General features: G+C 37.4%; 4 protein-coding genes across 5 annotated transcripts in view; 2 read left to right on the top strand and 2 right to left on the bottom strand.

Moving 5' to 3' along the window:
• Smp_130340 (phosphatidylinositol 4-kinase) overlaps nt 1-3731 on the bottom strand; it is a gene marked incomplete at its 5' end in the record, with an annotated part of 61265 nt that extends 57534 nt beyond the window's left edge. Inside the window, 2 exons of the mRNA XM_018799830.1 lie at nt 2285-2402; nt 3677-3731. Of these exons, the coding sequence (XP_018651580.1) occupies nt 2285-2402; nt 3677-3731 (173 nt within the window). The remainder of the gene's footprint in view (nt 1-2284; nt 2403-3676) is intronic.
• A 4272-nt stretch (nt 3732-8003) lies between these two features.
• Smp_117800 (hypothetical protein) lies at nt 8004-8354 on the bottom strand (the record flags this gene model as incomplete). The annotated part of the gene is made up of 1 exon (XM_018799829.1): nt 8004-8354. One exon carries the CDS (start codon nt 8352-8354, stop codon nt 8004-8006), a length of 351 nt encoding a protein of 116 aa, XP_018651579.1.
• A 295-nt stretch (nt 8355-8649) lies between these two features.
• Nucleotides 8650-9090, top strand: Smp_117810 (putative vacuolar ATP synthase subunit h; the record flags this gene model as incomplete). The annotated part of the gene is made up of 4 exons (XM_018799828.1): nt 8650-8698; nt 8733-8811; nt 8851-8953; nt 8989-9090. 4 exons carry the CDS (start codon nt 8650-8652, stop codon nt 9088-9090), a joined length of 333 nt encoding a protein of 110 aa, XP_018651578.1.
• A 128-nt stretch (nt 9091-9218) lies between these two features.
• Nucleotides 9219-16687, top strand: Smp_015070.1 (putative vacuolar ATP synthase subunit h; the record flags this gene model as incomplete). 2 transcript variants are annotated; one of them, XM_018799826.1, is made up of 5 exons in its annotated part: nt 9219-9332; nt 10559-10656; nt 13017-13215; nt 13874-14023; nt 16526-16687. In XM_018799826.1, 5 exons carry the CDS (start codon nt 9219-9221, stop codon nt 16685-16687), a joined length of 723 nt encoding a protein of 240 aa, XP_018651576.1. The 2 variants fall into 2 exon arrangements, with proteins under 2 accessions (XP_018651576.1, XP_018651577.1); XM_018799827.1 differs by lacking the exon at nt 16526-16687 and having other exon boundaries at nt 13874-14206.
• Nucleotides 16688-17460: the final 773 nt, after the last annotated feature.

The raw sequence follows: 17460 nt of genomic DNA, 5'->3' as shown, positions 1-17460 counted from the left end.
AACAGTCAAATATACAAACAAACCAAAAAAACATTAACTGAAGGTATCAGAGTAAAGTAGGTTTTGAATCTAAAAATAACATACTTTAACATTCCATATGGATTTTCGTCGCCACTCTCCACCGTAGCTTCTAGCTTGACGTGGTGGTCGGGCTCGCCTATCGTGATGACCCAACCGAGCTATATTAGCTGGAACATATGTTCCTGTAGGTTCCACCATACCAGGCAGGTCGATTGGAGAACGGTAAGACCATAAGCAGCAATTCAAGGTCTGAGGGTTAGGTCGTACTGCTGACTGTAGAGGGGTGTGACAGCAGTAAAGTGTTTCCCTCAGACAACGTGCATCTGCAGCTATGCTGCCTTCTCATAAGGAAGGAAGGCGTTAGAAAAAGTCGACCCTAAAAATGTCACGCCTAACCTTACCTCACGGATTACCGTCTCCGACGGTAAGGCCCTTTGAAGAACGGAGCTAACACGTCAAAAAAAACCCACAGAAAGGAGGTGCGAGATCGGCCTCAAGCAGTTGTCCCTTGGGCACTGCGGTCACGCTCCCAGGTCGTTAAGACCAACATTAATCTAACTTCCTTTTCATGTCCCTCAAGAAATACCCTTCAAGCAACAAGATATTTTATCTCTAATATTGATCCGTGCAGATGTTAATTTCATCGAAACAATCAGTAAAGATTCTGATTCATAGATTCAGTTTATACAATGGAGGTCAACCAGTTGAACCCCGACCGTTGCTGCTACCTTGATGTGGTGGTCGGGCTTGCCTATCGTGATGAACCAATCGAGCTATGCTGGCTGGAACAATCGTTCCTCAAGGTCCTACCATGCCAGACAGGTCGGTTGAAGAGCGGTGAGACTAAAAGCAGCAAACCCAAGGTCCGAAGGCGATGTCGTACTGCTGACTGTACAGAGGTGTGACAGCAGTAAGGTGTTTCCTTCAGACAACCAGCATGACAGCGATGCTGCCTTCCCACAAGGAGGGGTGGGGTTAGAAAAGGTCGACCCTAAAAATGCACACCTCGCCTTATCCCACGGATATCCGTCTCCGGCGGTAAGGTCCTTTGAAGAACGGAGCTAACACAAAAACTACCCACAAAAAGGTCGTGTGTGACCGACCTCAAGCAGTTGTCCCTTGGGCACTGCGGTCACGCTCTCAGGTCATTAAGACCACTTCTAACCCAATTTCCTTTTCAAGTACCCCTAGAAGAACAACTTACGTCACCTATGGCGAAGACGAAATATCCGTCTATCAATTAAAGGACGAGTATACTGCGCAGCAGTTCGCTCTGTTCTACTTTACGGCCGTGAAACATGGCTATTAAGAGTAGAAGATACTCGTAGGTTACTAGTATTTGACCACAGATGCCTTAGAAATATTGCTTGCATCTGCTGGTATCACCGGGTAAGTAATAGTGAGGTTAGACTCAGGGTATTAGGGAATGATGGTAAATCAGTTGATGAGGTAATGAATCTTCATCGACTGAAATGGTTGGGCCAAGTGCTACGTATACCTGAACACCGATTACCACGACGCGCAATGTTGACCAGTGTAGGGGATGGTTGGAAAAGAGTTAGGGGCGACCAAACCAAAACGTGGCATCAGTGCTTGAAGTCACTCACTTCTAATCTGAGCCATGTTGGTAGATGCAGACTACCTGGTTGGGGTCCGCGTGACTATCGTAACCAATGGTTGGAAACTCTGGGTGACATGGCTCAGAATCGATCACAATGGCGTAGGTGTATACACTCTTTATCTTCCCTTAAACCTTGAGATTAAAATTGCTTCATATCTGTCTTTCTTCCTATACTATATCCTTATATACAATCTTTCTTTCATATACTACCACCACCAAATTAATTACTTCTATGAATCCGGTGTTGATCTTGTTGTGCTAACGATGTATGGCAACTTGGACCGATGCATAAATGTGCCTGGTCCTACGTTGTAGCTGACTGACTGATGAACCAGTTGAATAGCCAGATGTTAAATTAGTGGAGCAATCAATCTGGATACTTTTAAGGACAACTAGACGAGGTCATTAGAATGAACTAATTTAATGTTTATGGAGAAAGAGACTCAATAACCTTATTTTTCGGCTGCAATTAACAATGACACCTGAATAGATAATGATAGCTTCACAATAAAATCATCCGGGTCAGAGAGCACACCACTAACAGAAAATTACTCCTGACCACCACTCTCGATATCATGTTTTTTGCCACACTATAAAATATGACGTGTGTTATCGCCAACATAAAAATTAGAAAACACTTACCGGTATATGAAATAATTAGTTAAGTGTTCTGCTAATGAAGGCGATTTTTCATAAAGAGAGACAAGTTGTAATAGGTAAAAGTCTACATCAGATTCTGGAAAACCGAATAATCGATCAGCTGTTAATAAAGTGAAGAAAAAATGAATATGAAAAATGTATATGGACTGATAACAGCTGAATTTTTTCATATACAATAGAATATACATTGAAACCTTTAATGGATCACTGTAATGGTATTTCATTGTTTTGGTAATGAAAGTATTTATATATAGTCCTACTCACTGTCTTCTCGTGGCATTACTGTTGTTTACGAAATTGAGAGGACGGAAAGCGAATGTCCGGCGCTCCAACCGGGTTGGTGGACACTGAAAGTTCACCTAGAGGAGTTGGAAAACCCTGATTTCAAACCAATACTGGCGTATGAGTCAATCGCTGATCACCGGCTACCATGGGATTGCATCTCCTCACGATGCTCCACTGTCATGTGGATCAGACCTTTGATTTAAAGGCTCGGGGTGTGGCCCCCTAAGAAAGCCACATGCTTCAGTTTGGGCACCTGGGTAGTATCACAGCCCTCACACAAATCAAATGAGATTTGTGCGGCGCGTATATATCTGGTGCCCCTTTGTATCAATATTTATGTGTTTAAATAAATAAATAGATATGGATACATATCCTTGTATTTCGGGCTTGATAAGCGTATATTTTAGACAAATGAAGAGATTTGACACTTAGGTGTACATTTCCATCTTTTGCATGTTTTATTCATTAAAACTTAAAGTTGTTTCTAGTACTTAAGCCACTTGAATAGTAAATGGTATGGTAATAATGAAGAATGGATAATTTGTAAATCGAATAAATGTTTCACATTTATAAAGTGCATGTTTATCAATAAGGCTTTGAACCATACCTCACTGCCCAAACCGAAATAGATAGAGCGGTGTTAGAACCTGCAACCTAGTAATTAAAAGCCAATTACTGTAATCACACAAGCAACAATCCTTTAATTTACAAATCATTATGATACAATCGGCTTGAACGTAAAGTTTAAAACAAAATGATCATTGGGCAGTTAATATGACTAGAGATAAATAGATTGTTACTATAAATTCAGCTACTGGATCATGAATCAATCTAAGTTAGACATCCATTGGGAACCTTTGATCACTGGATGGTTACCTCGTGGAGTGGTGACTTATTGGTCAGGGTGCTTAACTTTCGGTCAGTAAGACAATGGTTTGAACTCCACTCCATCAGCTTCCGTTAGGGGAACCAGGTAGTATCAGTGGTCCTTGCACTTTTAACGTGGCTTATACCCAAATGCCTAGTAAATGAGTTTTTAGTATGTTTCCACGACCCTACTACTGATTATTATCAATAAACCACACTTACCTAAATACATTTGTACATTTACATCCTCTGATTTAAATAAATATTGAATTGTCATATCTAAATTAAATAAACTTGACGTAAATAGACGTCGCAACCAAGATGATGAATTTGAATCATTGAGTATACCGCATTCATCTGCAATAATAATAGTAGTAATAATGATGATAACAATAGATATTTGGGGAATATTTAAGCTATTATTTTATGAGTGTTTAAAATACTTCAGTTTCCAATTCAATATCGTGTAATTTTATCACCAGACCACATATCAATGTCCTTAAATATAAGCCGAAATTCTTTTGAAGTCGACTAAAACTACCACCGAAAACCTAAGTCGATCTGGTTATTCAGCAAGTATAATAGCCCATGCAAAAACTCTAACCCCAAATAATATTAGCAGAGCTCCTAAAACAGACTTACGGTGTCAGATTATAGTTTTATAAGCGAGTTGGTTTCGCATGTTTGTACTATTGTTATACGTGAAATTAATGATTCTTTTCACGTTAATCTTCAACTTAAACTCCTCTCAGTGGTTCGTTTCTTCTACAGGTTTCGATATGTGCAAACAGTATTAGGATCCTAAGAGGTTGGCTTTGAAGAGCCGTATATCGACGTGTAACAAACTTAACTTAATGAATACCAAAATGAATTAAACAGCTTCATAGTTGGCAACTTTGTGTCTACAAATGCCTTGGTATAGTCGAAAAAGGAGAGAGTCAGCTGTTCATCTTCAAATACACTCACATCGCCACGTGCATACAACCAATGACAGTAAAGTCCTACTCACCGACAGCGTGTTGTTTACGAAATTAAAGGGAAGAAAGGCGAATGTCCATAGCTTTAACCGGGTTGGTGGACACAAGGATTCAGCTATTGGACTTGGAATACCCTGATCAGAAACTAATACTGCATACGAACTACAGGATCTTGAGAGAACAAACGGCATGTAAACCTATTGTTGATCATGGACTACCATGGGACGGCATCTCCAAATGTTGTTCCACTGTCTTGTGGATCAGACGTGTAGGTCAAAGGCTCAGGATGTGGCCGCCTAAGCGAACTATCTGTTTAGGTTTGGGTGATCGGGCAGTATTTTAGTCCTCACACAAGTCGAATGAAGTGTGGCACATATATATTTGGTGACTGTTTGTAGCAATATTTATGTTTAAATAAATAAATAAATCATGAACACCAAACAACAAATCGATCTGGCTAACACTGAAAAGTTTCAATACTAATATGCGATGTACCCCATAAAATAACATCGAATACTGAAAACAAATACTGGAAATCGGACTTCAATTTGTTGATTCTGAGGGGTGAATTTCTGTGCACAAGTGAGGGACCTATAAATTTTTGCCTCAGTGTGTTGGGGTGGGTAGTAAGGCAGCAAAATAACTAGATATTGCTTAACAACTGCTTATATGGGGCTAGGTTATACAGTTCAAAGTTAGCAGCCAGTAAGATAAACCGTTCCCATTTGCTACGGATGTTTACATTCTTACGAACGGAAGATGGTGGTGTTCTCCCTCGTTGGCTCGTCACAAAGCAAAAACATTAAATTATGATTAGTAATACATGATGTTCAGAGGACTCCCATGATGAAAATGACAGTTAAGGTCATCTGTGGTTTTTAAAATAAGTGTGGAAAACCTAATATTCAATGAACACCTTACATTTACAGATCAATGGCAAGTTTCACAAAATCGGAAACATAAAAACACACAATGACTTTAGCAATGAACATTCGCTTGTCCACTTCATAAAACATGAAACGAAAAATATTTATCATTCTAGAAAATTTTCATTGTATAACAACTTCTTACTAGCATAAATGCACGAAAGTGGAAATTGTGTAATCAGTAAACAGTGTAGCACTGTGAAACGAAAATACATCTTGTTTCTGAACCCACCAAAAACTACGTTAGAGCCCCGAGTCCAAGTGACTTATTAGTGCCGAGAATTCCCTAATGAACTCTAATAGTAACTAAAAGAGACATGATCATTAATTACCCTTAAATATCGGAGGTATACTCGTATTAGTGAGTGAGCACACAAAGTGCTGGAGTAACTATTACCGAGCATGCACTACGCGTAGGTACGAAGTTTAGCTAATGTAAAATGAAACCCATAAAAGAAAAGACAAAGTCATAAAAACACCGGGTTTAGAAACGTTAGTATAGTCAGTCAGTCAGTCAGTCACAGCGTAGAACTTCGTACGTACGTCTACCAGTTCGAACTGCCATACAACGTCAGTATAAGTATAATATACTGACGACCTTGAACGATCTGTCAGCCAGTCAGTCAGTCAGCGACAACGTAGGACCAGGCACATTTATGCATCGGTCCAAGTTGCCATACCTCGTTAGCACAACAAGATCAACACCGGATTCATAGAAGTAATTAATTTGGTGGTGGTAGTATATGAAAGAAAGATTGTATATAAGGATATAGTATAGGAAGAAAGACAGATATGAAGCAATTTTAATCTCAAGGTTTAAGGGAAGATAAAGAGTGTATACACCTACGCCATTGTGATCGATTCTGAGCCATGTCACCCAGAGTTTCCAACCATTGGTTACGATAGTCACGCGGACCCCAACCAGGTAGTCTGCATCTACCAACATGGCTCAGATTAGAAGTGAGTGACTTCAAGCACTGATGCCACGTTTTGGTTTGGTCGCCCCTAACTCTTTTCCAACCATCCCCTACACTGGTCAACATTGCGCGTCGTGGTAATCGGTGTTCAGGTATACGTAGCACTTGGCCCAACCATTTCAGTCGATGAAGATTCATTACCTCATCAACTGATTTACCATCATTCCCTAATACCCTGAGTCTAACCTCACTATTACTTACCCGGTGATACCAGCAGATGCAAGCAATATTTCTAAGGCATCTGTGGTCAAATACTAGTAACCTACGAGTATCTTCTACTCTTAATAGCCATGTTTCGCAGCCGTAAAGTAGAACAGAGCGAACTGCTGCGCAGTATACTCGTCCTTTAATTGATAGACGGATATTTCGTCTTCGCCATAGGTGACGTAAGTTGGCAAAAGCTAAACGAGCTTTTTGAATCCGTGCTGAAGTGGTCTTAATGACCTGAGAGCGTGACCGCAGTGCCCAAGGGACAACTGCTTGAGGTCGGTCACACACGACCTTTTTGTGGGTAGTTTTTGTGTTAGCTCCGTTCTTCAAAGGACCTTACCGCCGGAGACGGATATCCGTGGGATAAGGCGAGGTGTGCATTTTTAGGGTCGACCTTTTCTAACCCCACCCCTCCTTGTGGGAAGGCAGCATCGCTGTCATGCTGGTTGTCTGAAGGAAACACCTTACTGCTGTCACACTGGTTGTCTGAAGGAAACACCTTACTGCTGTCACACCTCTGTACAGTCAGCAGTACGACTTCGCCTTCGGACCTAAATGGAATGTCGCTGTCAGCCAATCAGGGAACAGAGACTATTTACAAAGAATTAACAACAAAAAGCAATATTACAACAGTGAAATAATAATTCTGGTCTTAACAATTAATTCTTAAATGTCGACTTATTTTTTGCAGTAAAAGAAAAAGGATAGGTTTTGAAGAATAGGACTAGGGAAAGTGTTATGAGTTAGGATTAGCACCCCACGGGGTCATCATCACCAATTAACACCTGAGATAATGAAAAAAGATTAAGACAAGGTATAACGAGTTAAGCTTGAGGTCTGATATAGTTTCACACCTTAGGGTAGTTTTTCATCACGAACTGATTTCATTTGTAATGAAATGCTTCGTCAACCTAATGTTCACAAACTTAAGAAACGTGGAATTGGAATTCAAAGGATTGGGGTGAAGGAAAACAATCTAGTTTCATGAAGCGAAACTGACTACGTATTGAGTCACATTAAGCACTTTACCGCATATTCAAGCTTGAAAACATGTATATATTGTTATCTAGCCCTCATTTTTCTTGTCTTCCAAAACAGAAAATCTACGAGGACACTCCAAAAAAGTTCACAAGCCTAGAACGAATTACTTGTCAGCTGACTACCGACTTTCCCATCGAATAATCAACGAGTGGAATTCATTACCTCAGCACGTGGTTGAGGCTCCATCCGTCGGGTGAAGGAAAACAATCTAGTTTCATGAAGCGAAACTGACTACGTATTGAGTCACATTAAGCACTTTACCGCATATTCAAGCTTGAAGAAACTGAAACTGAAACTAGCTTAAGCACGATTTCAAATCTACTTCCGATATTTGTTTAGTTCACTATAACATAGTTATCTGTCACTGAGCTTAAAATCTTGCGCAGAGGACACGAGGCATAACCGTAAATCTGATTGGTTAACTGAAGACTGTCTGTATGTTATACTTTGCTAAAATGTCTAAGACAAGAGGAATATATATTGATTTTTCCAAAGTTGATGTAACTAACTTACTTTTACCGTCGTGACAACAGCAAGTGACCTCCTCCATATTTGGGTTATTGTTGCTAGAACCGTCATCGTCAGAAGATGGTTTCTCACTGATTACATGTTGCAATTCTTGAACTGGAACTGTACACTCTCCAAGTTTTAATGTATTTGAACTAAATGGATCCGCCGTAGAGACCTCAGAATCTACTTTTTCTGAAAACTGATCTGAGTTATTTATTCTACATGCACTTCCGAGTCGGTATTCCGAAATGTCTGGCATTGACAGATACTAAATAAAATAACGTCGATGTTTTCAAGGTTAATAATAATCACGCACGATGAATAATACTACTATGTAGTCATTGCCTGATAATTACAGAGATAAAACATGGTAAACATGACATTAAAATGATGATAGCACAATACATCCACAGGAATAATAGACAATGGTTCAGTAATTGGTCTTCAAATAACCCGCGCTTACTGTAGCCTTGAAGTTTTTTTAATGTGGTTCGACCAAACACTGGTCCATAGTAAATTGAATATATCTCGGTGGCTGTTTTGAAATTTCCGGGATGTCGTTAGAATACGCTCGAGTTGGTAATATTGAAGATATCACGTCAAGTAGTTTCATTCTCATATATTGATTCATATTTAGTCGGTTCAACCACCAGCTTTCTACAGGCTACAGCAGCTGAGGTTAGATCAACACGAGTAAACTGGCAATCTTACCTTCAGTAAGTTCTTAAATGTGTGTATGTACAATTTGGTTTCAGAGGACAAATAATTAATGATGAACAGTACTCATTCATAACACGACTGGATAATGCTCCTACTGCGGAAGCACGAAATCATGTAATTAGGGCTGATGAAAACATGGTAAGTGAGCTTTTTCAGCCCTTATTGTTCGAAAGACCGCTAGGGTTTTTATATTCATCCTAAATAAAATCTCGAAAGAACAAACATTACGATATATCCTTACACTTATTGATGATATGCTTCAGGTATGTTATTAATTCACTAGCCATTGAGTTTTAGGAAGACAAATTGCGTGTTGAAATCTTTCGTGATTACTTCTCCAAGTCAAAAGAATCACTTTGGTCTCATTTTTTCGGATTTTTTCAAAAAAGGGGATCCTTTCTGTATGTACCAAGCTTCTCGGATAATAGCAAAGTTCGCATGTTGGTCTTCTCAACTTATGGAGGAAAATGACTTAATTTATTATTTAAATTGGCTACGTGAACAACTGACAATAACCGTAAGCTTCTTTTCACCTTAGAGAGTATCACCTGTACACAGCATTTTGCTCTAAAGCTTAAGCTGATTTTCGGCTTTTCAGCTCGTCCATAAATATTCGTCACTTGCTCCTGCAGTTCTGTTTAAACTGCACCGTAGAATCTGATAGGTAAATCTATAGGTCAAGTTATCGAAGCTATTATACATCAGGTTAAAACTTACACTTTGAGAATAGAAGTTCAGGAGCCTGTGTTAGTCCTATTCTAGTAACCCTGTTTGTGTCTAACTTCCTGAATAAGTAATCATGGGTCCGAACACCACTTCTGGTTATAGGTTCCGAGAGTTAATCACGCAGTTGGAAAACCTGTGTATCATGAAAATTCTGTTCCTTTTTTACTTTTAAACTTTCCTTCCCTGTTTGAATTACAGAGAGGATTCTTCTGGTCCAAATTCTCTACTTGCTATCCTATATACCATGATTAAATCACCTTACATGCGGTAAGGTAATGTAAATTTGTCTAACTTCCCAAGTCTCTCGGTGTATAGTAAACCACACTAGAGATGCTTCAATTATTCATGATGAACGTAGATTCTGATATAAATATCCTCTGTTCATGCAAGTCATTGTTAACATATCTGTATGTAGTTTATCGAACCTTCGTTTTAACTCCTATACGCTTCTAAACCCTTTAGCCTGAACCGGTCAGCAGTTAACTTATGGTCATGGCAAGTCATTAATTTTGCTGTAGAATAAGAAGGAAAAAGTACTGAAAATAAGGGTCTGTGATGCGTTTGAAGCAAAAACCTCACATTGGTGCAGTTTTTCAAATCGTTGATTACTATAATCTCTGGAACAAATATTTAGACTAATAAATTTAACTCATATCATCAGTCAATAAGCAAAACAGTAGTCTTATAGTCTCCCTGTTTTTAATATTTAATCTAAATTCCTCCTGCAGTGATACTTTAAAGGCAGATTGTATCCCTTTGTTACAGATAGAGGAGGATATATCTTACTTATATTTCTCCATCGTAATGTATATTCTACATTTTTGTTCATGCTTCGTGCCACACAACACCCACTTCGGTTCAAACAGTCAAGTAGTTTCACTAACCGTACAGCCATTAGTTGGACCTAAAGCCAAGATAATCTTGTACATAGCAAATAATTCGTATCGTTACGTATTAAATTAAAATTCTTTCTGACTTGCGCAATGAGCTAATGGTTGTTTTTCTTATTCTTTACAGAATAATCAGTATGACCAAACTGTGGCTCGAAATCTTCAAATGATGCTTCGCATCAGAGAGTACCGTACTCAATTCGCTAAGGTCGGAGGAATCGAGACGTGCGTTTGTGTTTCATTTTTTGTTACTGCTTGTATAACAAACTTTCTATTTCTTAAATATTTTCTGAGTTTTATTCTACAGAAAGACGAGCTTACTAGAAGTTTTTGAATGTATTCAATCTGTTTAATGGTTAATTGCTGTGTTAGAAGCACTTAACTTTTAACCAGTAAGCTCCAAGTTTGAATCACTTTTCATCTACTTCGACCTGGATATGTTCGTAATTACACTATCCCTCACACAGCATAGCTTAAAGCCGAGTACATAAATCTGTTTATGGCAAAGAGATGACGTCTTCCAAAAGGTCAGAGACTGTTGTTAACAATACTATAAGATAGTTCATCTCATTTTAAAGTACATATGTTTAAGGTTTTAAGTAGCCAAAATAAATGATTTGTTCTCATACAAACCAGTATACAACTACCTGTAAAATATCCATGTATTGTTGGATTTGAATTTTTGATTCACCATTTCGGACTTCTTGAACATCCGCAGTTGCATTATAAGCTTAAAACCAATTCTGTTGTATAGGATGTGTGTTATCCCTCATCTTAGCACAGCTGGCTCGGGTTAAAATGTGTCACGTTAACCTATTTTTATCTCTGAATTCGATATTATCTTCATTTTAGTAAGAGTAAGTGAAGTTATCTTTGTTTATCTAAATGTTTCCGCACTTATCTGCGATCCACTAACATTTCCTGAGTCCTATTCGATATATTCACTTACTATGGATTGTCGTAATATCAACTATAGGCATTAACATGTCATGTTTTGGTTTTTCGTGAATATCAGTTACTTCATATTCTCTAATGATCTCATTCAAATTGTTATCTTGTTTCTACCTGATCCTAACTGTCTGCTACCTTTATCTAGTGGTCAACGCTGTATTTCCTAGCATCTTAAGATTGGTTGGGACATTTATCATTTAAAATCCCACCATGCTATATGAATCACTTAACGAGTAATAAGATCAAAGACAGCAATTTTCAGATCAGAGGGCTTAGCTTCACTGCCTACTGCATTAGTCTTAGTTGTGTCGCACAAACGGCTAGTAGTTCTGTCCTACCACAAATAAAAGGTGATTTAGAACAAGCATGGCTGTTAAATATCCTTCCTTTGATTCACTTATTTTAGGAGTTGACGGCAAGTTTTCAAATTATAGATCTAGTACAATAAAGACACCCAAAACAAGTAATTATCGAGGGCATCACAACGTCATTTACTTTGAAAGTGTTGTTACTCCTGAAAGAAGGTAAAAATCAAGCTCAAATTTCCCCATTTCACTCTACCTTTGTTCTAGATGAAATGTTCATCTACATATTAAGTTGTGTATTTTGTTTAGGAGTTCTCTATAAAACATGTCTTATGAAAGTAGAAAGCATTGATCGTTTACGAGTTATTTAATTCATACATGTCTTGGGGTGATTTCATACGCCTGGTGGTATGACGTAGTAAATATTAAGGAATCTAGGTGTATATTATTAAGATATGTCAAATCAATAGATAAGCATGTTTGTATTTGGTTAGTGAGTTGTATCAACTACACAATTGAATTAATTATTGTTACTAATTAAAATGCATTACTTTATTTGTAGAGGTTATCTTGTCATATTTGTAACTAAGAACAATTGCTTAAAAGTAATTTTTCTATTCCTTACTGAATTCCTTGCAAAATATCTCAGGTCTTACTAAAATAATGATATTCTAACTATTGCGATGTCTTTTTAATCATAATAATCATTGACCCGTTACGATAATTTTTCCCTGTACATATCTTATTAAGACATTTTACTACCTCATTTACCTTTCTTTTCCATCGGATATATACCTATAAACTCTCCAAAACGTCGCACAAATCCATGAAGTCACTGACAAGTGAACTGAGCTATGTTGGTAAGTGTAGACTACCTGGTTGGAATCCGCGAGATGATAGCAATCGATGGTTAGAAACCTTGAATGACATGGCTCAAAATCGTTTGCGATGGCGAAAGTGCATCCACTCTTTGTGTTCTGCCAAATTCTAATCTTCTGAATTCTTCATGTCCCTTTATGTTTTTTCTCTTTTCGAATTTATCTCACTGGATTATACTTCTTGATTGACATCTTCAAACCCTAATCTTTTCGATTACTGCTTATACTCTTACTACTTCTACCGCTATGGGGTTTGAATCGGTAGCTGCATCTCTGTGCTAATATGGTATGGCAACTCGAACTGATGTACGTACGTACGTACGAAGTTCTACGTTGTGACTGACTGACCTCTAAACTCTGGTTTTAAATTCACATAATTGAATACATTTTCGCTATTGTCCAGTATTAATGATTTTGATTAGAATTGTTTTGTTTTTTCTTATTTGTAAAGCATTGGAGATGTTTTGCAAGAAAAATTAACTAGTCGTCAATTACAATATCAATTAATTTTTTGTTTATGGTGTATGAGTTTTGATTCAATTCATGTAACTGATATATGTAAGAATTCTGCATTATTGGCCACTGTAGCTGATATTTTCCTTGAAGCAGATAGGGAAAAAATTACTAGAATTTCATTGGCATTCTTTCGTGTAAGTTAGTTGATTCTGGCTAATTTATAGTATCTTATTGTTGCTATGTGATTTATTTTTTATGCTTTATATTATTATTTTATTTATTTAAACACATAAATATTGGTACAAAGGGACACCAGATACATATGCGCCACACAAATCCCACTTGATTTGTGTGAGGGCTGTGATACTGCTCAGGTGCCCAAACTGAAGCAGGTGGTTTTCTTAGGGGTCCACACCCGGAGACGTTGACCTAAAGGTCTGATCCATAAGGCAGTGGAGCATCGTAAGGAGATGCAGTCCCATAGTAGCTAGTGACCAACGATTGATTCATACGCCATTTGTTTCCTCAGGATACTGGAGCCCATGTGCACTATTGGTTTGGAATGAGGGTTTTCCAACTCCCCTAGGTGGACCCGGTTAAAGCGCTGAAGGAGATGCAGTCCCATGGTAGCCAGTGACCAACATATGTTGTAGGCATATCCCAAACTTTAATCCAATAGTTGGGATCTATGTACGGTAATAACTCTTAAGCTAACGCTCTATGCTTAATGTTCAATACATTCACGACCCTAATTAACCAAAATGATTTTATCTTTTTTTTATATTTAAGCTTTAAGGAACGCCACTTATTTCTTTCCTTAATGTCCTCTTTCATATAAAACTATTTTTACAGAGTATTTTAGAAAAATTGCCTACAAACGCTGAACAAAGAGATTGTGGTTTACGTTTAGTTCAATATAAAGTCTTAAAAGAATTAGAATTACTGAATCAAAAAGATTTTAGTCATGATCCTGAATTAACTGAAGATATTTCATTCTTAAATGTAAGTTAATTCTTTCTGTTACTGTGAAGTCTCATGCTATCTTTGTTGTGATGGGCGATATCCGAAATTTGATATTGATACACAATGTGCTATGCGCTAACTTCCCCCCCCCTAGATGACTACTTGGGCGAGAAAGTGTATTAGACTACCGAATAAAATGTACAAATACTCATTCATATGTAGACCGCTCCAATCTTTAGGAAATTAATCCATTTTTTAACCAAGGAAATGCATTTTCCCATCAGGTCACTTCTGATTGGCTCTCCTTATCAATCTTTGTGGCTTTTATGTCAAGTAGTTTTAATATTTCTAGTACTATTTGTATACCAACTATGTAGTTATATACATACTTGGTTTTTGGGTGAAACCAAGGTGTGTTATTGATCTATGAAGTCATGAACTGTTGAATTGGGCCATTTAGAATTAGGTTCATACTGATTGGTAAAGGGTATGAGTAATTATTGTAATTAATGATTACAGAAGTAGATATCTTAAAATTGGTCACAATGACACATGGACATATTCTACGAATGTCGTCCCAGAGAATTCCATGTCGTGCATTATTTGGCGACGCTGGGACTGGTTGGAAAAAGCGGAGAGGTGGTCAGTGTATGACATGGTATTGTGGTATGAAAGAAAGCCTTACAGGACTGGCTTCTATTGGTCCTTCACGACACCCTGGTTGGGGTCGTAGAGATGATGCAACACTGTGGTTAGAGACGTTATCAGATATGGCTCAGAATAGAAACCAGTTGTGATCCTGCTGTAACGTTATTTTACTTTCTTCATAAAATAGGACGTAACTTCTTTAACTAGAAGAATTCCCTCTGGCTGTTATTATTACTTCACTACCATACACTAATTTCAGTTCATTATTGTTCCCCTGCTTCTTACACGCACCCTACATTCTTTATCTCTTCACATTTTCATTATTATTGTGTGGCGCATATGTATCTGTTGCACCTTTGTACCAATATTTATGGGTTCATATAAATAAACGACACAGATATATTCACTATTTGTCTTCCCTTAGATCTAAACTTTTAAATTTATCTTGTACTGTTTTGTACCATGAATTCATTCTTACTTCTCAATTTAGATTGTTTTTACTTAATCTCTTCTACTCTCTGTGGCACTGTTCATGCCTCTGTTATCTTGATAAATTCATCTCACTGTATTAATGTTGTGTAGCAATCTGAACTGATGCATATATGTGCCAGGTTCTATTTTACTTAACTGACTGGCAACTAGTATATCAACGATATAAATATTTTCATTCTTGACTTTGAGTCAGACTTCATATGTATGAAGAGGCCAGTGTTATTACTACTACCTAATGGCTAGCAAAATCGAACAACCAAAAGATTCTATTTCCAGTTGAAATTTTTTATATTAGTGTTAAATGAAGAGTGTCACATAGAACTAGTGGTTGGTTACTATGATTTTTTCTATTTTGAGCCGTGAATGATGACTGAGTAGTCGTATAATCTCTAGAACTCTAATCGGGGAGTAATGATTGACCAAAGTTTCTCAGTCCTATACAGTTTTCTTTCACACCATGTCTTAAAATGATCGTCTCTCTGCTATTTTACTCAGTCCCAGCTTCGGTAAATAATACGTGTTTTGAAAGCCTCTGGAACGATAATTATGAAACATGTTCAAACCAGTGTTTTGGAGCCATTGTCATCATTCCACCTTAGCATACATTGCTGGACCTCGACACAACTAACATGTCGCCACTGTATGTGAACAACCTTTCGGAAGCAATGATGATGTGAACTTGCTGGTTTCCTGCCCAAATTAATTGTATAAATATTATTTGAAAGATTGTTATTTGCAATATTAACTTCCTGTAGGTCATATGTGTCAAAATCATATTCCAGTTTCTTTGGTTTAATGTTATCCTTACCCCTATAAAACTTATCGATTCCAGGCTGGATCTGAAGTCTAATTACATAAATAGGTTACTGCTTCTCTACTACGAATGTTTTCTCAGCACTTCTCGCTTAGATTAATGAGTAGAGATAAAATTGTTGTTCTTGACTAGCTAAAATGACCAGCTTATGTGTCCCACATGTTTAGTTCTAGTGAGAAGCCATGACCAGCGGAATTCAACCGTGTTGAGTGTGGGGCAGTTACCCATCGAAGAAAATGGAACCTGGTCACATTGGTTAAAGTTAGACAATAACATCGTTGGATCCCGCTTCAGTCAGTGGTCTAGATGTTAAGCGTTCGCGTGAGACTAAAGGTCCTAGGTTCGAGTCCTACTTGAGTGATCGTGAACCCGCGCTGATGAGGATTTCAATACTAGGACAAAACGGTCATCCAGTCATTTTTACCCTAGGTTCTATGTTGTATATGATATACTACCACACTTTATCTCTAAAATGTTGTAATGTGTGTTGTATGTACCTTGAGTTTCAGTTAGGTTTTTCGACACTTTTTCAGCTTCTTAATTACTGTTTTTCTTACTACACTCCACTGTTTGTTTTTCTTTTCAAGGAGAAATTATCAGCTAGTATTCAAGATGTAAGCAGTCTTGATGAATATATGGCTGAATTAAAATCTGGTCGATTAGAATGGTCACCTGTTCATAAATCAGAAAAGTTTTGGTATGAAAATGCAGTGAAATTTACAGACAATAATTATGAAATGTTAAAGTAAGTTTAACAAAATAAAGACCTTTCTTTCTTCATTGTTCATAACAAATAGATTCAATTCAATTGTAGTGAACAAGAACACGAGTTGGGGACAATCGAATGTATTTAAGCACAAATTACAGACTATCTCACTAAATTCTGATAACCATACAATGAACCGTTAATTTGCAAAATAACAGCCAATTGTTTCAATCTTCACTGTTCCTTCTGTAAACATCAATTCATCTTCTCTAATTCAATTGCTCATGCATTTTCCTACCAATTGCGCTTCATTTCAGTTCTTTCCTTTTATTGGTCTTCTGCCAAAATACATTCTATGCCTGACCATCACTATATACTACTTATATGGATATAAGTAGACCACACTACACAATAACTAGGTAAATGTTTATATTAGCAGTGACATAATAGTAAAACTATTCGACTCTTAAATATGAAGCTTCACGCTTAAACTCAATTTTGCCTACCTTGGATTTTCAAGTTGAATAATTCATTTATGATATCTCAGATATTGGTTAACGAAGGTTTGAAAGTCCGCATAATTCATTCATTTCAATAGTTAATAACCTCTACTCATTAATATCATATTGTGGTGTGGTCTACTTATATCCACATAAGTAGTATATAATGATGGTCAGACATAGAATGTCTTTTGGTAGAAGATCGATAAGAAAAGAACAGGAATGAAGCGCAATCGGTAGGAAAATGCATGAACAATGAAATTAGAGAAGATGGACTGATATTTACAGAAGTTACAGTCAAGATTGACACAGTTGA

Source organism: Schistosoma mansoni, chromosome 3 (assembly GCF_000237925.1).
Source record: "Schistosoma mansoni strain Puerto Rico chromosome 3, complete genome".
Lineage (NCBI taxonomy): Eukaryota > Metazoa > Platyhelminthes > Trematoda > Strigeidida > Schistosomatidae > Schistosoma > Schistosoma mansoni.
Note: the sequence above shows the minus strand (reverse complement) of the source record. Positions and strands in the feature narration are given on the sequence as shown.